The following is a 23,189-nucleotide window of genomic DNA, read 5'->3' on the forward strand; positions in this document are numbered from 1 at the left end:
TAGTCCAATGCTAATTGTCTGCCTGTTCAAACACGAAACAAAAAAAAGGTTAATGACATCTTGTTCAAGGCAAGCTTGTCTTGAACCAGCAGTCCTCAACAAAAATCAAACACACCCTTAATGTTGGACATTGCAGATTATCCTAGCTTCTTACTGTTCTTATGATTTCATTACTTTGAAGGTTGGATTTATGGCCTGTTACTAGTCTTGTACATGGTCATGGTTTATTTACTTGTTTAGTTGCCTGTTTAATGACACGTTTATATGGATTAGATAGACACTACCAGTAGTCTGTCTGTTTTTTTGTTATGAATATCTTATGTGCTTTAGATATTATGCTAGTGTTGGCATTAAAATACTCATAAAGTATTCTTGTAGTGATGTTTCACAATAAAAAAAACTGATTATTTCTGTATAGCCATGAAGAACCAAGTTTTATTGTGTGAAGGGCGGTTTTTTGGCTCATGCGACAATTAATTTTTACTTAAGAGTTAAATGTTATAAGTTAATTTAGTGAACAAAATTACAAAAACCAGGTTTACTATGATCAAAACAACAATTTTCAGATAACCAGGTTCCATTCAGGTTAACAATCGTCATCCAAAAGGAAAAACCAGGTTTTCAGAGTGTTTCAGAAATCAAGTTTAAAACCAGGTTATCGAAGCTTGTCGTTGTCATCCAACAGGGCCTTGCTACTGTATCTGTGCATATTAGGTTAGCACTGTCGGAATGTGCTTCGAATGTAAGTGTTTACTGACAACGAGAAACTGAAGAACATTTTTGGTTTTTGGTTTGCAGCGCAATCAAATACAAAGTGAAAACGAAGGGAAGGTACTTTGTGACATGGCAGCAAGTAACAAGTACAGCATCATTGTTCCTACCTACAATGAACGTCTCAATATCGCACTCCTCGTCTACCTCATTTTCAAGCATCTCAAGTATTCATCTATCCTTTTGTCACTTGATTCCTTCATTTATTGCGATCTTTGTTTTAGTTGTTTGGTTTCCCATGGCTGATTCTGTATCTTTTTTTTCCCTCGCGATTGAGAGAGAAAAACTGATGTTTTTTTTGTGTATGTAGAATTTGTGTTCCTTTGACCCCAATTTCAGTAATGTTTTTATTGTGCTTTATATGTCTTTCTTATATGGAATGATGCTGGATTTTTTGTGTATAGTGTTCTTGTCTAAATTACTTAGTCTTATGCAGATGGGATTTAATTGTCTTGTTGCACACATGAAATTTCTAACCATGCCATATAAATTTGAACTTCAGCCAGTGATTGAGTTTTTGATCTGAATTGCATGACTGATCAGCCAGTGATTGAGTTTTTTTTATCTTAATTGCATCACTGATCAGTTATGTGAGAGTGCAAAATACTTTTTGGCAGGTATCCCTGAAAAAGATGCATGGATATTCTTTCTACCAAAAACATTGGTGTTGAGGCCAAGAAGTCCAGCTACTGAAAAAATATTTCTATTAATTTTATGGTATTTTATTTCCTTGAAACGAAGAGATACGTAAGAAGGTAGGTGTTGCACCCATTGAAAATAAGATGCGAGAGAATCGTTTACGGTGGTTTGGACATATTCGGCGAAGGCCTAATGATGCTCCAGTTAGAAGGTTGGAGAAATGAGAAAATATATTAGTTAAAAGAGGTCGGGGTAGGCCTAGGAAGACTTGGATGGAGATGATAGGAAAGGATATGAATGCTTTGAACCTCACCGAGGACATGGCGTTGGATAGAAATGATTGGAGGAAAAGGATTCATGTGGAAGACCCAAAATGAATTTCTTTTTTGGTTCATATCGCTGACCCCAATTGTTTTGGGATGAAGGCGTAGTTGTTGTTGTTGTTGTTTATGGTATTTTATTTCCTTGAAACATGAAGTAGACCCATAAGATGGATTACCCTATACTACAGTCACTTGTTATTGTATCAACTACTGTCATGTGATTCTTTGAAGGACATGTTATGTTTGCTTTTATAACCAATATGTCAATAAGTTCACAAAGGAAAATTGCCACAAAAGTGTCCTTATTTATCCATAGCCCTAGTGAAGTCTTTTATCATAGGACTAAATGCTAAAAGCCTAAAACTCATTTGTGGCATCCTGAAGATGTTCCTTCTCAATGCCTTTGTTGCATGATGCATGTCATAAAAACCACTCACATAACTTATCAGAATGAGGTTTTTATTAAATTTCAAAAATTTTCTTCATTTTTAGGTGTCACACGTGGTTGTAGCATGCAGAGAGAGAGAGAGAGAGAGAGAGGTGTATATTGAATTTATGAAAACCAATTAATGTTTGCCTACATACCCAGTGGGAGTCGAACATGGGATAAAGGGGTCTGCACCTTCTCCCCAAGTTTGTTACTATAACGCCTCGAAATTTAACCCAAATTTTTAAGGAAATTTAATTTTTTTTATAACAACAAAAATATTCAAATTAACCAGGTTAAACATTTCAGGCACATTACAAGAATCATCAAAGCAACTAACATTCATTTCATTTCTAATAAAAATTTAAAACATAATATCAGAGTTTGGAATAACTAAATTACATAATTACAATAACCAAATTAACATTTAACATCCCGAGAACACAATATATCATATATTCTGATCCACACACCATCCCACAACCGCTCTTTATCTTTTACTCTTCTCCTGAAAAATAGTAAAATAATTTATGCCAGATTACAACCAGTCTGCGTAGGAGAATAATATGATTTTGCAGATATACCATGTAACAAGCATGTAATGTAATTGATTAGCTAGGAATCATAAAGTATGATACTAAGCATGACATAATTGAACAAGTAACAGAGAATTCAATCCATTGCATATCACAATGCTAACTCACTAACTAGTACAACATGAATAATTACATGATCAAATAAATAATCACAAGTTTAAATAATTCATAACATGCTCAGTAACTAATAACATGTCAAGTCACAGATTTTCACAATATTTTATCTAAGTGATAGACACAAAAATGTTTAATTTAAGTTTTTCTTGAATTATCCTGTGGGTACTCGCATGTCAAGATAATCGTAACAGAAGAGAACATTTGGGGGTATGCTTGATGATTTAGTAACCCGAATGTCTAACTGAAACTGAAATCTTAAGGGAGCGGTTGAATAATCGAGAGAACCTCCCAAAGGCCCAAACAACAGGATACATCCCTAACTTCTGAAGAAGAACGTGGAGCTACCGCATAGGACAAATTTAGTAGTCCGAGTTCCTTAATTCCGAGAACTGGGGACCAACGAGCCATTGCTGCTTGAAGCAAGAAACACGTCTCCGAAGTTGTGTACCACCTACCCTCTCCAAGGTAAGCCCGAATCTCAGTGGGTTGATCTTTTGTTAAATTGGTATTTCTTGATTTGTCAGGGTTTTTTCCTGATTTGAACCTAGTAGCTCAAAGACACTAGAGTTCTTCAAATTTTTTTGAATCATACCACAGTCGTAGACTCGTAGTAGATCTCCAACCGTTTCTACCTTAAATAGGCATGTTAACCAACCTTTGTCCATTTAATTGTGCAGACCTACCCAGAGTGCTCCGGTACCTTTGAACCGTCAAGCACGATTGCCTCAGTACCTTTAAACTAGTCAGGCAAAAAAATATTCATATATGTTTGAATTTACATCTGTATTCATTTTGTAATTTCGAGGACTAGCGTGTGACTCTGGCTTGACACTTATGTGCCTACCATCAACCGACTCGCAGGCTTAGTTAAGAGATAAACTCTTTTCTCAATGGTAAGTTGCCACAACCTACCATTAGGTTTTACACTTGCAACGTCCCAACTCCTGGTGGCGTGCGCTGGCAGTTCTTGCCAAATAAGCGAAACCCAAGTTACTTCTCTTAAAGCATCATAGTGAGCACATGCTTAATTGTTTTTGTGTAAACCCCAAGTTCGTGAAGAAAACTGTATTACAGCCTTGCTTCATTCTTATTTAGGATTTCAGCAACTACATGTATATTTCTGTGCACTATCATGTACAATTGAATAGGTCATAATCTGAGTGCATAAGTGCGGCAATATACAACCAGAGACATATATATATATCTATATATATATATATATTGGACCTGAAGTAGAATGTGCAGACACTTTCATCATGAAAGTGCATGTTTATGTGTGCGTAGAGGCATGTGTGGGAAGATATATTAGGTGCTGAAAATGCAGGCACATGGCTGGATTTACAAAAAAAATGTAACACCTATCACTGTGGTTTCAAATGCTAAAAATGAAGATTGATTTTCAGTATGTATGAAGATGCAGAAAATGCAGACATACAATTGGAATTAACATCTAAAGACACAGACACATGCTTATTATACTTTGATTAACCAACTATGCATTCTGTACATTTTTTTTATGCTATAAAAAATTGACATGTGCTAACCCACAATCTGGAACACACGGTAATCTGAGTATTAAAAATTTAGAACATGCGATAATTTAAGTAGGGGAAAATACTCAGAACATGCAATAATCTGAACATTACAATGTTAGCACCTGCGATAGTTTAAGCAAGGAAAATAATCAGAACATACAATTATAATTTCAGGACATGTGGTAAAGTTAGCATGGAAAATAATCAGAACATGCTATAATCTGAACATTAAAATGTTAACACCTGTGATAATTTAAGCAAGGAAAATCAATCTCATAGCATAGGTTTAAGGAATCTGACCCTTAATGAATTTAGTAGATACTGATGATAAATAACTCCAACTACAATTTAACCCATATCTTCACCCAATGCTAGAGTGTGATTATGTACAGAACAAAAATAAAACTTCAAAGGTACTAACACGCAAGATGCTATTCCAGTCGCTGGACAAACAAAAATGTTCAGGGGCAACACAGAGGCCACAACTTGTAGTTACTGGTGTGCATTGAAGATGCATATCAATACATCCTTGAAACATTTAACACAATACATCGGAGGAACCCTACAAACCCAAAGTTAGGTTAATCAGGTAATTCCAAGCTGATTTTTCCTAAATTCGACATAGGCCCAACCAATAATATTTGCATATGCATGCAGAACCGTATTTACACCGGTTAAGCCCACGTAAATGGGCTGAGCAGCACTAACTGGCATGCTTGAGACATGCACACTGCAGAAACCACCGTAAAAACCGAACTTTGAATCACAAATCCCCAATTTGTTATCGATTTCCTCCTCCCCATTGCCTTGAATCCAAGCACACTTCACGCTGCTCCGTGAAAACTACAGAGAGAGTACTGAGGGAGGTAACGAGAGAGAGAGAGGAAAAGGGGAATACCGAGAGGGAGAAAAAGGAGAGGAAGATAGGTTTTAAAGAGGTGAGGGAGAGAGAGTTGGAGGCGAAATGGAAAGAAAATCGGGGAATGACGAGAGATCGTGGGGGAGAGGGGTCGATTACCCATCCTCCCTCATCCACATCCGGCTGCGTGAATGAGATTTCACACAGCCCCTCCCTTTTTCACCTTAGGAGTAAACTTCGATTTTAGGTTTTACAATTTTTTTCTCACCACTTAACGTGTTTTAGTTTTTAACAAGTGTATTTTTTTTCATGTTTTTGTTTTAACGCCCCATTGGGTGCGGGTTTGGTTCGACCGAACTCGTGACCCGTGACCTACTTATTGTTTGGGTCCTCCTTTTGGAACTTGTCCTGGATCCATCCGTGGGTTCGAATTTTTTAAGGTTTTATTAATAAAATTTCAAATAAGGATCCAACTTAATTTATATGGATTTCAAGTAACTTATTATGAATCCAAGATCCGTTGAGTTCATAAAACCCCATAAGAAAAATCCGGATCTAAGGATTCGAACTTTCTTCATACTATGATTTGGACCCATGGATCCAAGAAAATTATTCATAGATCCAAATTACACTATTGTGGATTCCAAGCAATTTTATTTTGGATCCAAGGAGAATTTTAATTGGATCTTAACCATATTTAAATCTCTGGTGTCCAGGATATAAATGAAATAATGTGGGTCCAAACATCGCATAGGTTATTACGGATCTTAATAAAGTGTTGTAGGTTCAATATAGACAATTTTCTGGTTAACATTTGATTGAGACTTCATGGACTTACTCGATTCATCGTGGATCTAATATCAAATTTGACTATGATATTGAGGATCCAGAACCCGATATCTGATCCATTTGACCGAAATCTATTATTAAATATCCAATTTAAGGTTGGCGTTCCGATATCTAAGATTCGAATGAAATATCGAAGTTCCGAACAAGATATTAGGGATCCAACATTGAAGATCCAACTAGGATATCCGAGATCCAAATACGAATAAACAAATACGACACTAAAAATATCCTTGTACCAGCTTAAGGATATAAATTTCAAGTTTATTTATCTAATAAAATCCTTCGGTATTACGGTTACCACTTAAGCAACTCAGGCTCGGGTCACTTAATGGGCCCATCCCCAGCAAAGTAAACCCTTGGGGGGGGGGGGCTTACTTGATGAGTTTAACCCGCATTGCGTTCCACATGTCCAGCATGTGTCTGGCGCAGCGAGTTCTCTGAAACTTGTTCTTAGTTCTGATTTTTATTTGTTGTTTTTTCAAAGTCTTGCTTTCGCCTTCAATCGCCTATGGATTCTTTTTCTGCTTCTCAATCTGGCGGACACGGGTGCGGCTTCGGACACGACCTGGACTAGGTCAACGTCGAGTCAGACTCGGTCAATGAGTCGAGTTCGAGTACATCCTTGTTTTGGACTCGGTCATAAAATGTCCATTTGTAGGGTGAAAAACTAAAAAAAATGTTTTTTTAATATTTTTTATTTAAACAAATATATAAAAAAGGCTGTGTTATGCACAGTCACAGTGCACAACAGTGGATTGTGCTGTGTGACTGTGTTGTGTCTTTGCATTATATATATATATATATATATATATATATATATATATATATATATATATATATATATATATATATAGCCGAGTCCCCGTGTTCAAAAATTTTAAAATCGCGCCACACCCGTGTCGCACCCGCACCCATGTGACATAGGTAACAATTCATTTGACTTGAACTCAAGAGCATTATTAGTACGAATAATCTTGACAAGAGAATGAAACTGAGTATTTATTTCAATGACAAAAGACATAAGAATGGAGGCAACCTCTGGCCTTTCTTTTATTAAGGAAACCCATGACAATCTAGAAAAATCATCAACAATAACTAAGTAATAACGACACTGAGATCTACTAGGAACTCTGCTAGGTCCCCATACATCAGCATGCAAAATCTCAAACAATCCTTGACTCGTTGGACTCTGACTAGATGGAAAGGAGCTTCTGTGATGTTTGCCGAATTGACATGCGTCACACTGGAATGAGTCAGACTTAGAAATCTGAGTAATAAGTCTACGAAGCTTTGGCAAAGGAACATGACCAAGATGGAGATGCCACTGATAGGAACTAGAAGATGTTTCAGACAGAGAATTCGTAGACACCACCCTCCTCATGTCCTCCACCAATCCTATTCCCCGTCAGCAAGTCCTTAAAAATACAACACAAGATAAAAAATCACCCTACAGTTATGCTCCTTAGCAATACGACAGACAGACAGTAAATTCTGAGGAAATAAAGAAGATGACAGACATTTGTCAATTGAAGTGTGGGGGATATAAATATGTTTCCTTGGCCTATAACATGAGAATACCTCCCATCCACAAGTATAACATTGCGAGGTTCAGCAATAATATGTAACTTCGAAAAATTATAGGGAGTCCCACATAGGTGTCTAGAGGCACCTGAATCTATAATCCATCTACTACCTTGATAACTCGGGCTATCATCTGTAGAGCATGCAACATCAACAACATGCATAGGAGCACTCGAAATAGGAAGCCGGTGAGACAACAATTCATCGTACTCTGCACGACTAAGGATAACTGGATCGCTTGAGGATGTAGTGGTAGTCTCTGCCTCGAGTTTAACAACTTGAGCCTTGGACACATTTGGTTTGGGCGATGGAATAGGAGGTCGACCAGTCTTATCCCAGCACCTATCTTCAAGATGTCCGAGTTTACCACAATATGTACATTGAAGCCTTCCTCTTCCTCCTATACTGCGACCGAGACCTCTACCTCGAAAATTCAAGAAAGTACCTCTTCCACGACCTGAGGAGATAGCTAGAGCTTATGCCTGTGATTCTGATTGAGTCTGAGGAAGAGTGATGACAAGCCTACTCAGACGATTGTAGGCTTCTGCAAGAGTAGGAACATCAAACCCGGTTAGCATTTGAACTTTGGCAACAGAAAAATCAGATGATAACCCAGTAAGGAACCGGGCAACCATAGTCTGCTCCTGATGGGTCTTTTGCTTGGTGTAGCATAAGGGTCTGTGTGCATTCAGCCTCTTAAAGGCAGATTTAACAAAAGCATAGTATTGGGCCAAAGTCTGTTCTCCTTGCTGCAGCTGGTAAATTTTCTGCTCAACTTGTACAATACGACTCACATTGGTTTCATGAGAATACGTATCACGAAGATTATCTCACATTTGTTTAGCTGAGGTATAATAAATCAGTCCATCGGCTATATGCGGCTGTACACTATTTATTATCCATGACATCACAATGTCATTGTCTTCATCCCATGTGACATATTTTCTGGTTCTTTTAGTAGGCTCCAATTCCAACAGAACATGTTTTTTTTTATGACCCGAAACCGACATCATGAAGGTGCGAGACCACCGTGCATAATTAGTATTATCTAGCTTAACTGAAGATCCATACGAAAATGGATTCGCAAAGGCTTTATATTCACAGACTACCCTCTCTTTTTGGTCATTATCTTGAGCATGTGACTGAGCCATGATAATAAAAAACTTGCTCACTAAGAACAGCTAGACAAAAAAAAAACCATAACTCAGATATTGCTGCTCAACAAAGAGACTCTTACGCAGTTTGCTTCTAGATCTGAATAGCGATCAGATCATCATTTAATTTCAACGGTAATGATCTGATCACAAACATTCAACAACGATAAAAACAATATCAAGACAACACCATTCAGATCCAATCGCAGTCTTCAGATCTGCGTGCTTCTCATTATGTGTCACAATGATCAGACACAATCTGGAAAAAATACCTCTTTTTTTTAATCCACGAGCAGATCACGATGATCAGTGACACCCACTTCTACTTCACCCTTCACGACTGGCAGGAGCCTGATCACGTTAAGCAGCCAAGGCCCCTGAAAAGAAATACCTTTTTTTTTCAATCCACGATCCGATCACGATGATCAGCGACACCCACTTCTACTTCACCCTTCACGACTGGCAGCAGCTTGATCATGCTAAGTAGCCAAGGCCCCATTCCACTAAGCAGCAACCTGATCACGATCCACGATCTCCCACTTCTTCTTCACCTTTCACGACCAGCAACCTGATCACGATCCACGATCAGAATTTTTTCACGAGCCGATCACCCACTTCTTCACCCTTCACAACCATCAGCATCCACGAGCAACGGCAGCAGCAGCAGCAGCGTCATCCCAGAAGCGAGACCCGCTCTGATACCATGTTGACGTTACCAGATTGGTGAACTTAACGTGAACAAAAGAAGAAAAGAAAAGAGAGAGAAAGAAAAGAGAAGGAGAGAGAGCTCGTGTTTCATTAACCCTAATCACCTATTTAAATAGGTGATTAGTAATATTACACGTAGGCATACGTAATTGTTCTAAATTACGTATGACCACCTCAAGTATGTGAATATTGCTTTTAACCAAAAATGGAAATTAGAAAAAGGAAAATGTATTGGGTGAAGGGGGAGAGGGGGTTGGACGTTTCGTGGACTGAGAGAAAGGAAAGAAAGTAAATTATAGAATACGTACACCAATGTAAATAAAAAATTAAATGAAAATGGGAAAAACAATGTGATAAAAATAAGAACAATAATAGTTGTATTCTTGTGATTGGTTACAAAGAGGGATTCGGTCACTTGCATTTTAGTGTTCAACTCCAATATATGTATATATATATATATATAGTGGGATGTCTTTGTATGACATTATCTCTTCTTTTTCATGTGTAAAATCACACTTCTGTGCAACATGAATACCCACTTTTCTGTGCATGAAGCATGTGACATTAAGATGTATTTGCCCATGTACCTTTGGGTCATCTAGTTATTATTTGGCATGAAAACCAAAAGAGTATCTATCTTGCAGGAAAGCTTTTACTTTCTTGCTGCATTTCCGTGCATCACCTCACAGTGGTTATGATGTTAGGATATCTTGCAGGGAGTGCTTCTACTTTCTTGTTGCATTGCCTTGTAGCACTTGACAGTTGTTATTACATCGACATTACATGTCATGTGTTCTTTGTTGCAGTGATGCATGCATTTGCTTGCTTGGTTTCTGCTGAAATGGTTATAATTTTGTGAATGTTTTTCTAAATTCTGTCTTCTATGGAAATTGTAATAGAAATATATGATCTCTCAAGCTTTAGGCATGCATGAACACCGTGTATAGAAATAATTGTTTTGCTTCTTTCTTCAGGGATTTTGATTTTGAAATAATTATTGTGGATGATGGAAGTCCTGATGGTACCCAAGATGTGGTAAGACAGCTGCAGCAAGCTTATGGTGAAGACCATATTTCAAGTGCTTTCAAACATTCTCATCACAAATTGAAGTTCCTTGAGTTGCATAATTAACTTTCCAGCTTTTCCTTGTTTTAGTTATTACGACCAAGGCCAAGGAAGCTTGGGCTAGGTATTGCTCTAATCATTTAATCCTCAATTGAGTTGACCAAAGTTAGTATCTTAACCTTGTATTGTTGTTAGGAACTGCTTATTTTCATGGGTTGAAGTCTGCATCTGGGGATTTTGTTGTAATCATGGATGCTGATTTGTCTCATCATGTGAGTTTTCTTTTCCATGTATTTGCAACTTAGAGTCATAAACAATGTGGTTTGGTTCTCTATTTCAGAAGCTTATCAAATTGGCATCTGAAGCTCCTTGTTTTCTGTTTCCTTTTCCTACAGCCTAAATATCTACCAAGCTTCATCAGGTCAGCATATGCATGATATATTCCGTTCTTGTGTCATGAATTCTTTAATTGAGATTAGACTTTCTCCTCATACCTTATTTTGTAAATTCTTACTCTCTCTCTCTCTATATATATATATAAGGTTAATCTAACATTAAACTAGTATTTAACATAAGATGGATTCAACATTATAAAATGACTAAAATACCCTTAAAAGAATGACATTTTTTAAAATGCATGGTTACTTTTTGGGCATTTTATCTCTTTTGAACTTGGAGGGAAATAAAAGGTCAAACACCTTTTCCAAAAAAGTAACTTTATGAATCTATCAAGTTACCTTTATGAACTAAAAAATTAACCATGCATTTTTTTAAAAATGCCCTTCTTTTAAGGGTATTTAGTCAATTTATAATGTTGAATCCATCTAATGTTAAATACAACTATAGTTTAATGTTAGATTAATCCATATATGTGTATGTGTATGTGTATGTGTATGTGTATGTGTATGTGTATGTGTATGTGTATGTGTATGTGTATGTGTATGTGTATGTGTATGTAGTAATGGTTACTATCCTCATTGGTAAGAAACCTCCTAGTGGAAAAATGTAATTTTTTATTGTATCCCTTTTTTTTGTACATCTAACCTTCTAGATGTGTTCTACATATTAAGTTCAGTGGAAAGTGACCCTTGGATCATGTTTTACTGACATAAATGTCAGATTTTACGAGGGTTGAAAAACCAACGATCTGCATGTAATGAAATATGCGGAAAAGCAAAGAGTGCACTAGGCACTTACAACATCCACTAATGAACAAACAACAAGGGCTAATACCCAAACCCACAAGAGACAACACAACATAAAAATATAAATGTCTCTTATTGAAAGAGAAAGAGCTCTCAAGAGTGAAAAATACAAGAGGGGTTCACCCCTATTTATACACAAGGGAAGGAGAGGGGAAGGGCCAAGAGGCCTTAAAAGGAGAGCCACATAGGGGGCTCCCCATGTAGTCGTTGGGAGCCCCCAACGGTCACAAATGTGACCGTTGGGGGCCCCATCGACTACATGGTGGGGCCCCTTTTGTGTGAGCAAAAATAAAAAAAATAAAAAAATATGATTTACAAAAAATAAAGAGAAAAATAAAATAAGAAAAACAAGTACCCCTATCGGGTACTTGTGAAATGACAAAAATACCCCTATCGGGTATTATATATATATATATGAATTACATGTATTTTAACACCCTCCCTCAAGCTTTACGGGGATATAACCTAAAGCTTGTTAAGAAGAAACAAAAACCGAGGAGCCGCAAGAGCCTTAGTGAAGAAGTCCGCCAACTGGTACTCTGATGTGACGTAAGGTAGTGCTATAGTTCCTCTTAGGTATTCATCACGAACGTAATGGCAGTCCATCTCAATATGCTTAGTACGCTCATGGAAGGTGTGATTGCTTGCAATATAGATTGCGCTTTTGTTGTCGCAACACATCTTCGAAGGAGTAGAGATGACAATGCCCATATCACTGAGGAGGCTTCTTAGCCACACAAGTTCCATGGTTGTAGTGGCCATAGCACGATATTCTGCTTCCGTCGAGGACAAGGATACTTTGTGTTGCTTCTTGCATCTCCACGAAATCATAGTCACCTAAGAAAACACAAAATCCGGTAGTTGAGACTCGGTCATTGGGATTTCCTCCCCAATCTGCATCAGTATAAGCAATTAAATCAAGTGACGAGGCAGAAGAAAGAAAAACTCCCTTAGTTATGGTATTTTTGATATATCTGACAATCCTTAAGACTGCACTCATGTGCACTGTTGTAGGTGCATGTTGAAACTGACTGACAGAGTGGACGGCATGAGCAATGTCTGGTCGTGTGATGGATAAGTAGGTTAGAGACCCAACAAGTTGCCGGTAGGGAGTAGGATCCTCGAGAGGTGTTCCATCTTCCAACCTTAATTTTGCATTGATGACTTCTGGGGTTTCTGTCTTCTTATCATCGGAGATACCAGATTTGGAACAAATGTCAGCAACAAGTTTCATCTGAGAGAGAATGTACCCTCGAGGAGAGTACGCCACTTCAATTCCTAAAAAATATCTTAAGAAACCAAGGTGAGACATATTAAAATTTTCTTTCAAAACCTTTTTAATATCATTAATGCCTTGCTCATCACTTCCTGTGATGATCGTATCATCAACATAAAGTAGTAAAATAACTACTGAAGACCCTGCACTTTTCACAAACAAAGCAGTGTCAGTATAACATGAACGAAAATTCAAACTTGTCATTACATTACTAAATCTATCATGCCAAGCCTTTGGGGCTTTTTTTAAACCATATAATGCCTTTTTAAGTTTGAGAATCTTATTTTTACCAATACATACTCCAGGTGGGGGATCCATGTAAACTTCTTCATTTAATTCGCCATTTAGAAATGCATTCTTAACATCGAGTTGATAGATAGGCCATTTTTTCACTGACGCAATAGCAATAAGAGTCCTAACACTAGTCATTCTAGCAACAGGTGCGAAGGTTTCTTCATAATCTATTCCATATTCCTGAGCATATCCTTTAGCTACTAACCGGGCTTTATAACGTTCTAATGAACCATCACTCTTGGTTTAATTTTGAAGACCCATCTACATCCTATTGATTTCTTTCCAGTGGGTAACGAAGTTATTTCCCAAGTTTTGCTTTTTCAAGAGCACTAAGCTCTAAGTTCATGGCTTCAACCCATTGGGGAATATCTTTGGCCTCATTATAGTGTGAGGGTTCATGAAATGAATGCAACGCAATTAGGCATGCTCTATATCTTGGAGTTAGGGACTCATAGGAAACAAACCTATTAAGAGGATTGGAGATCCGACTGGATCTCCTTAAAGAGGTTTCTTCTATGTTGGATCCTTGAGAGTATTTTTCTAAGGCGCTCATCTGAGAATGTTGACCACGCCTAACATATGTTTGGATTGGTCTATTATTCTCATCTATAACATTATCAAGAGGAATTTCCTCTAGGTCATTTAAAGACACATTAGAGATTTCCTCTTCTTGAGGAGTCTCATCTTCTTGAGATAGAAGATCAAATAAAAAAGTATATTCACTTTCATCAATATCTTTAGTTTTCACAAAACCATTTTCATTTTCCAAAAATGTTACATCTTTGGATACATAGAGTTTGTTATTTTTCAAGTCAAAACATCTAAAACCCTTTTGATTTTCTCCATAACCCAAGAAAACGCATTCAATAGCTTTAGGAGATAATTTGTCCCGTTTATGAGTAAGGACAAAACATTTACATCCAAAGGCTCTTAATCTATTGAAGTCGGGTGTTCTTTCAAATAGTTATTCGTATGGAGATGTATTTTGTAAGGATGAAGATATCATTATATTTATTAAGTAAGTTGAGGTTAAGGCCGCTTCGACCCAAAAATTCTTTGGAATTTCTTTGGAAATAAGGAGTGTCCTAGTGGTTTCCATGATGTGTCTATGCTTTCTTTCGGCCAAGCCGTTTTGTTGGGGAGTCCTAGGACACGATCTTTGATGACAAATTCCATTTACTTCTAAATAGTTTTGAAATTCATTTGATAAATATTCTCCACCCGAATCAGATCTAAGAGTAGAGATATTACTTGAAAACTGATTTTTAAGTATCATATGATTTTTTTTGAAAAAGTCAAAGACTTCGGATTTTAAATTGAGAAAGTAGATCCATACATACCTAGTGTAGTCATCGATGAAAGTGACGTAATAGGAGTACCCTCCTTTAGACATGACGGGAGAAGGACCCCAAACATCCGAATGGACTAACTCAAAAGGTCTTTTGGACACAAAGGTTCGGTTTGGAAAAGGAGTAGATTTCATTTTGCCAAAAATACAACTCTTGCAAACAAAATGTTTCTCATTATAAAATTTCTTTCCAAATGGAAAGGAGTACATTTTTTAGAAACTTGGATGTCCAAGTCTTTGATGCCAAATATCAATATTTTTATCTTGGACATGGTTACAAAAAGAGTTAGTGGGGAGTTTCAAGTTGCTCATGTAATAGAGATCTCCCCTCCTATGGCCTTGCCCAATCAGCTTCCCGGACCGGAGATCCTGTATAGAGCAATCCTTAGTTGAGAAGGAGATTTTACATCCATGATCACATATTTGAGCAACAGAGAGGATATTTAAATTAAGTTGAGGTACAACTCTCACGTTTGGCACAAAGAAATCTTTTGAAAAGTTTAAGGTTCAAAAACTTTTTACTTGTAAAGATGTACCATCGGCAGTTGAAACATAGGAGTTTTTATAATTATTACATAAATCGGAAAACTCATTTTCAAGAGGGGTCATATGAAAGGAAGCTCCAGAGTCAAGGATCCAAGATGACATACCTGGAGGAGAGGAGGAAGCTACGGCGGCACCCGAAGTTGATGGAATCTTGAGTAGAGTTTGTAGTGCTTCCGATAGTTGAGCAAGAGAAAAAGAGTCCTTTCCTTTGATTGCTTCCTCTTTCTTTTGAGTAGCTTCTTCAACGGAAGCAACCTTATTTTTCGGTGCTTCATTCAACTTAGGGCAATTAGGTCTTATATGACCCGGTTCTTGACAATGATGGCAAATGGCTTTTCTATAATTGCCATTATAGTTATTTTGTCTTCCAAAATGTGGAGGTTTGTAAGTTTTCATGTGGTTGCCGGGTTTTGATACGGCCAAGACATCATCTTCTCCTTTAATCATGCCAAAACGGGTTTCTTCTTGGCATATTTCGGCTATGGCATCTTCCAAGGGAAGAGGCTTTGATCTATGTAAGAGGGAGGATCTAACTTGCTCATATTCGGGCCTAAGCCCATGTAAAAATTGGAAAAAGTGTTCTTTTTCCATTTGTTCTCTTCTTAATTCCACATCTATACTAGAAACCCATTTTGGTTCTAGTAAAGATAGCTCATCCCATAGAGGGCCAAGAGTGCTAAAGTAGTCCCTAACACTCATTTCTCCTTGCTTGATAGTTCGGATTTTTTCTTGAAGAAAGAATTGACGAGCAAGGTCTTTTTGGGTAAACATACCTTTCATGAAGAACCATGCTTCATTTGCCATCCGAAATTTGGCAATGTTGGCGCAAATCTTGAGCTCCACATTGTTCATGAACCAAGCAAGAATCTTGGCATGCTTACTTTCCCAATCTTCTATTTTAGATTGGTGATCTTCAATGGCCTTGTTGCGGGCATCTCCTTCAAGAGCTTTCTCTTGATCACCTTCCATCTTAGTTAGTTGAAGTTGCGGTTCCGGAATAGTGCCCATAACGTATCTCCAAAGCTTTTTCCCCTTGAAGTTGTTTTCCATGGCGGCGGCCCACATCATGTAGTTGGAGCCATTGAGCTTGAAGGAGAGATCAATCTTTTGTTCTCCTTCCATAATAATCACTTACAAGAGGATAAAAAGAAGAGAGATATAACAAGAAAAAAATATAGCTACACAACTAGCTATATTAAGAAGAAGAGCATACACAAGGCTATGATACCATGTAATGAAATATGCGGAAAAGCAAAGAGTGCACTAGGCACTTACAACATCCACTAATGAACAAACAACAAGGGCTAATACCCAAACCCACAAGAGACAACACAGTATAAAAATATAAATGTCTCTTATTGAAAGAGAGAGAGCTCTCAAGAGTGAAAAATACAAGAGGGGTTCACCCCTATTTATACACAAGGGAAGGAGAGGGGAAGGGCCAAGAGGCCTTAAAAGGAGAGCCACATAGGGGGCTCCCCATGTAGTCATTGGGAGCCCCCAACGGTCACAAATGTGACCGTTGGGGGCCCCATCGACTACATGGTGGGGCCCCTTTTGTGTGAGCAAAAATAAAAAAAATAAAAAAATATGATTTACAAAAAATAAAGAGAAAAATAAAATAAAAAAAACAAGTACCCCTATCGGGTACTTGTGAAATGACAAAAATACCCCTATCGGGTATTATATATATATATATATATATATATATATATATATATATATATATATATATATATATATATATATATATATATATATATATATATGAATTACATGTATTTTAACACTACAATGTACCAAATTTTCAAACCACAAAAAAAACATATTTTACATCAATCAACTATGATTCAAGGGTTGATTCCTACTATTTTGACCATATTGAACACATTCATGAGGTCAGATTTGGTCAAAACAACCTCCCCCCATGAGTTCCAACTAGGGAGTTCCTTACCCATGTGGGTCGCAAATTCTATCCATAAATATATATTTATTTATTCATCATTGTTATAAAATTATTGGATTTTTTTTTGTTAGCTTCACTGATCTGTCTTTTCATTTTGTTTTTCCAGGAAGCAGATGGCGACTTGTGCAAGTATTGTTACAGGAACCCGGTATGTAAGGGGTGGTGGTGTGCATGGATGGACGTTCATGCGCAAACTTACTAGTAGGGGAGCCAATGTGCTTGCTCAGACTTTTCTTTGGCCAGGTGTTTCAGATTTGACAGGTTCTTTCAGGTATAATACTCATATTGTAACCAAATTAATCGTAAATTATTTCCTGCACTCCTGGAGATTAATGCTTTTTGTCCCAGGCTATATCGGAAATCAGTTCTTGAAGATCTGATTACTTCCTGTGTGAGTAAAGGATATGTTTTTCAAATGGAAATGATTGTCCGAGCCTCCAGAAAAGGCTACCGCATTGAAGAGGTAGTGATTAGTATCTTATGGCATTAACTAAGGCAGTTCTCAACAGTGCGGTTGATGAAGACATTTCTGTATGTTTTTCTTATCTGTAGGTGCCAATTACATTTGTTGATAGGGTATATGGTAGTTCAAAGCTTGGCGGGTCTGAGATTGTTGAGTATCTGAAGGGACTTGTATATCTGTTCTTTGCAACATGACACTAGTATGGCAAGCTTTGCTCCTTATCTGTCATTTTGTGACCATCAAAATCGCTATTTGGTAAGTTTCCATGTTTGAAAGTTCATACCCAGCATTTCCATGGAACAGATCTAAGTTTTGGTGACCATAGCTTTTACAAAAATGTATGTTTGCCTTCATTTCTAGGCATTAGGCATATAACATTGTTCATGAAATGTGGTAAAGAAATTTTTTGAATGTAGTCCATTTTGTGCCATTTTTCAATGATACTGCTATTTTCCCACCTACTGCAGTTGTTCATACGTAGCTCCAGCATTATTTTCAATATCTGTTCTGAATAGTTAATCTAAATATTTGCTTTTCCTAGTTAACTTGAATGACCCCTGATTCCTTCTATTGAAGGATAGGTAGAATCATAGTAACAAACCTTTTAAGCGGCAATTTTTCGTTTCTCAAAAAAACTTGCAAGAAATTGATTTTTTTTATAAATCTTGCATTTTTGGCAAAATCTTGGCAATAAAAAAAATAAATTTTAAAATATAAAATTTATTTTTTATAAGAAAATATTAATAAAAATTATTTAAAAATAAAAATACACGTTTTTTTGTGATAAATAGCCGTTTAAAACATAAATATCGCGTTTAAATAGTGGTATTTATGTTTTTTCATAAATCTTGCGAGATTTTGAAAATCTTGCGGGAAATTGCTGTTTTAAACTTTCAGGCAATTTCTTGTGATATTATCGCAAGATTTTTATAAATCTCACGATATTTGTCACTATGGGTAGAATAACCAGGCAGTTCTTGCTAACCTCTGGCAACCCATTTAATATCCACAGCTTTACCCAAAAGTGGTCGCATCTGGCATTAGACATGGATGAACCTCTCTTCACCGCTATTTTGGTTGCAAAGAGTGGGTGGAGAATAAATTAAAATACATTCTAATTGGTCAGAGAGTAGCAAGGGCTCACATGTTAGATCCATCCATCAAAGCGGCTAGAAATGAAGCATTGTTCAGAGAATTTTTTCACCTCATGGTCTCTACTACCATTGAAGTCAAAGTAAAATTGACCTAATATACCATGTTTCTTGGAAAACAGTGAAAACTATTGACCTAATTAACTGCGTTTCTTGGAAAATAGTGAAAACTATGTCATGAGAACTGTTGTGATTGTGATATGCTTGCAACAATTGCTTCTTGATTGTGAGGCTCAGCGACTTCAACAACTTCTCTCAACCCCTGCCGAGTCAAGTTACTTTGCTGGTCGATTTTAGAGTGTATGGGCATAGGAAGCATAACCAAATCACCCATGGAATTTCAGCTTGTGAAGCCTGCTCCAGTGAGGGATAACCGCTCAAGTTGGAGAGTATTGGAATTATAAGCAAGACTCATCGTTTTCTCCCCTCATTTACTTGTCTTGGGAACCTGTTTTTTCTTTAAGGCTATCTGGAGTTTTCTATGCAAACTCTTTGGGTTCCTCTCTCATTTATTTCTTGTCCGTGAAAATGTAATAGTCCTTTTAGTTTCTCTATGGTAGGAATTTACTATGTAATTAAATTCTGGTTGGGTTTGAATGCTATATATATAGCAGCCATGTATCCTCATTCAGTCAAGTCATTTTGGAATGTTTTGAATCCTTTTGTAGCCTTCTCTTTCTTTAGCACCATTTCTGTGTGTGTTTTCACTCTAGAGAACAATCTTCTTCTCTAGTTTGTTATTTTGCTTCCAACATAGTGGTATCAGAACTAGGATGGCTTCTAACAATATGGTGCAACCACAAGTTCCTTGCTTTGCTGGAAAAAATTATAACAAGTGGAGTATTCAAATGAAGGCGTTCTTTGGCTCTCAAGATCTATGGGACATTGTTGAAAGTGACTTCGATGTGATGGACAATGTGGAGGACATCACTCAACGACAACAAACTGAGTTGAAAGAAAATCGAAAGAAGAACATTAAAGCATTGTTCTATATTTATCAAGTTGTTGATGAAGGCATTTTCGAAAGGATATTTTCGTCGGAATCGGCAAAGGAAGCATGAGATACTCTCTATACAACCTACAAAGGAGAAGACAAGGTAAAAATGGTGAGACTCTAAACTTTTAGAAGTGAATTTGATTCTTTAAAAATGAAAGAATCTGAAACGATTGAAGCATTTTTCAATCGAGTCTTCTCCATTGTTAATCAAATGCGAGTAAATGGTGAAAAACTTGAAGATCAAAGAGTTGTTGAAAAAATATTGAGAAGCTTAACTCGCAAGTTTGAGCATATTGTTGTTGCTTTAGAAGAATCTAAAGACTTATCCACCTTGTCCATTGATAGTTTAATGGTATCACTTCAATCCCATGAACTTCGTATAAAGCAATTTGATTCTCCTCCAATCGAGCAAACTTTTCAGACACAACTCGCTATTCGTGGTGGTGCTCAAGGACGAAGAGGAAGAGAAAGAGGATATGGAGGTGGTAGAAATCAAGAGACGAAAGAAGATGATTCTGATTCATCCTATTCTATGCGAGGACGTGGTCGCTCCCTCTCACAAGTTCTATGCTTTTATTGTCAAAAGTATGGTCACACCATAAAGTTCTATAGAAAGAGATTGGCAGAAGAAAACCAAAATGAGGTAACTTTCATGCATGAGAAAAATGAAATTCTTGATGATGATATCCTCTTTCTTGCTTGTGATACTAAAGAAGAAACACATGATGAAGTATTGTATATTGATAGTGGTTGTAGTAACCACATGACTGGAAACAAAAAATTATTTGTGGACTTAAATGAAATGGTCCAAACTGAAGTTAGAACAGGTGATGATAATAGACTTGCGGTCCAGGGATGTGGTGATATTTTTGTTAAAACTAACCTTGGCAACAAGCATGTTACCGATGTTTCCTATGTTCCAGGCCTCAAACACAATCTCTTGAGTGTTGGGCAACTTATTCTAAAAGGATATGATCTTCATTTCAAAGGAGAAATGTGTGAAATCAAGGATAAAAAAAATACTCTCATAGCCGAGGTGAAAATGACTCAAAACAAAATGTTTCCATTTATATTTCAAAGTGCAGTTCTTCCTTGCTTCAATACTATTAGTAAAGATCCATCATGGTTATGGCATCTTCGATATGGGCATTTAAATTTTAGTTCTTTATCTCTCATGTGCAAAAAACATATGGTCAGAGGCATGCCTAATATTCATCAGCAAGACAAAATCTGTGAAGGTTGTGTTCTTGGGAAACATCACATAGACTCTTTTCCTAGTGGAAAATCTTGGCGAGCATCAAAACCACTTGAGTTGGTTCATTCTGATCTATGCGGACCTATGCGCACCACATCTATTGGAGGTAATCGTTATTTTTTAACATTCATTGATGACTTCAGTCGGAAGACATGGGTTTATTTTCTCAAAGAAAAATCTGAGGTGTTCAAATATTTTAAGCAATTTATGACATTTGTTGAAAAGCAAAGCGATCTCTCTATTAAAGCCTTGCGTACTGATCGTGGGGCTGAATATATATGTCAAATGAGTTCGAGGAATTCTTGAAAGAGAAGGGCATTCGTCATCAGTTGACTACTCGGTACACACCTCAACAAAACGGCGTTGCAGAAAGGAAGAATTGCACGATCATGGAGATGGCAAGAAGTATGTTGAAATCTAAAGGTATGCCTAACATATTCTGGGCTGAATCAGTGGCATGTGCTATCTTCTTAATCGTGTCCCCACTAAAAGTGTTCAAGACCTAACTCCTCAAGAAGCTTGGAGTGGGCGAAAACCATGTGTTGCTCATTTGAAAGTATTTGGCAGCATATGTTATTCTCATATTCCCGATGAACGAAGTAGCAAGCTTGAAGATAAATCTGAAAAATGTATCCTTGTTGTGTATAGTGAATGCTCAAAGGTTTATAAGCTTTACAATCCAATCACCAAGAAAATTATCATAAGCAGAGATGTAAAATTCAATAAAGAAGAATCTTGGAATTGGGATGGCAAGAATGAAAATAAAAATTCACATTTCATCAATAAGGAGGAGAGTCAATCTCCTCCTATGAAGACAAGAAGTCTTCAAGAAATTTATGAAACAGCAAGAAGAAATCTTGAGGAAGATATGGTGAATTTTGCTTTATTTGCGGACGCCGATCCAATTACTTATGAAGAAGCACCCCAAGAAGAGAAGTGAAGAATTGCTATGAATCAAGAAATAGACTCCATCGAAAGAAATCATACTTGGGAGTTGACTGAGCTCCCAAATGGACATAAATCTATTGGCGTCAAGTGGGTATATAAAACAAAATTCAACTCAAATGGAGAGGTTGAAAAATGCAAAGCTCGGCTGGTGGTAAAAGGATACAAGCAAAGGTATGACATCGATTTTAATGAAGTTTTTGCTCTTGTGGCTCGCCTTGAAACAATTCGCATGGTGTTAGCTTTGGCTGCTTAAAGAAAATGGAAGGTCTATCAAATGGACGTTAAATCGGCTTTCTTGAATGGTCTCCTTGAAGAAGAAGTATATATTGATCAACCTCCGGGTTATGTGAAGAAGGATGAAGAAAACAAAGTGTGTCGATTGAAGAAGGCTTTATATGGACTAAAACAAGCGCCAAGGGCTTGGTATAGTCGCATTGATGGATATTTCTTGAAGAATGGTTTCAAACGGTGTCCTTTTGAGCATACTCTCTTTATCAAAGAAGGCATTCAAGGTGAGTTCTTAGTCATATGCTTATATGTTGATGATTTAATAATTACCAGCACTAGTGTAAGCATGTGTGAAAATTTCAAGAAGGATAAGATGCAGGAATTCGAAATGACTGACATGGGGCTTCTTCATTTTTTTTCTGAGCATTGAGGTAAAGCAAGCTGAAGATGGAATATTCATATCTCAAAAAAGGTATGCTGAAAATATATTGAATAAGTTCAGAATGGGGGGTGCTACTCCTCTTAATACTCCCATGAAAGTTGGATTGAAACTTAGCAAAAATGATGGTGAAAGAAAGATCGATGCATCTCTCTATAGAAGTCTTGTTGGTAGTCTTATGTACTTGACTGCTACAAGACCTGATCTTATGTTCGCTGTCAGCATGATTAGCAGGTTCATGGAAGCTCCTTCTAATACTCATTGGGACATAGGCAAAAGAATTTTGAGGTATGTGTGTGGCACTATCGATTATGGAATTCATTATAAAAGTGTCGAAGATTCAAGATTGATAGGATTTTGTGATAGTGATTGGGGTGGAAACAGAGATGATAGTAAAAGCACTTCAGGTTTCGTTTTTCACATTGGATCTGGTGCAATCTCGTGGGCAT

At 37.1% G+C, this 23,189-nt stretch overlaps 1 protein-coding gene across 1 annotated transcript in view; it reads left to right on the forward strand.

Annotated features, from left to right (window-relative positions):
• Nucleotides 1–18,177, forward strand: part of LOC149834579 (dolichol-phosphate mannosyltransferase subunit 1-like) — a 35,619-nt gene extending 17,442 nt beyond the window's left edge. Inside the window, exons 2-9 of the mRNA XM_090011490.1 lie at nt 799–938; nt 10,534–10,639; nt 10,715–10,748; nt 10,820–10,896; nt 11,020–11,045; nt 17,366–17,530; nt 17,608–17,722; nt 17,812–18,177. Of these exons, the coding sequence (XP_089867616.1) occupies nt 844–938; nt 10,534–10,639; nt 10,715–10,748; nt 10,820–10,896; nt 11,020–11,045; nt 17,366–17,530; nt 17,608–17,722; nt 17,812–17,916 (723 nt within the window). The 5' untranslated portion in view covers nt 799–843 and the 3' untranslated portion in view covers nt 17,917–18,177. The remainder of the gene's footprint in view (nt 1–798; nt 939–10,533; nt 10,640–10,714; nt 10,749–10,819; nt 10,897–11,019; nt 11,046–17,365; nt 17,531–17,607; nt 17,723–17,811) is intronic.
• The last annotated feature ends 5,012 nt before the right edge of the window (nt 18,178–23,189 follow it).

This window comes from Nuphar pumila, chromosome 6 (genome assembly GCF_984573655.1).
Source record: "Nuphar pumila chromosome 6, dmNupPumi1.hap1.1, whole genome shotgun sequence".
In the NCBI taxonomy this organism is placed as follows: domain Eukaryota; kingdom Viridiplantae; phylum Streptophyta; class Magnoliopsida; order Nymphaeales; family Nymphaeaceae; genus Nuphar; species Nuphar pumila.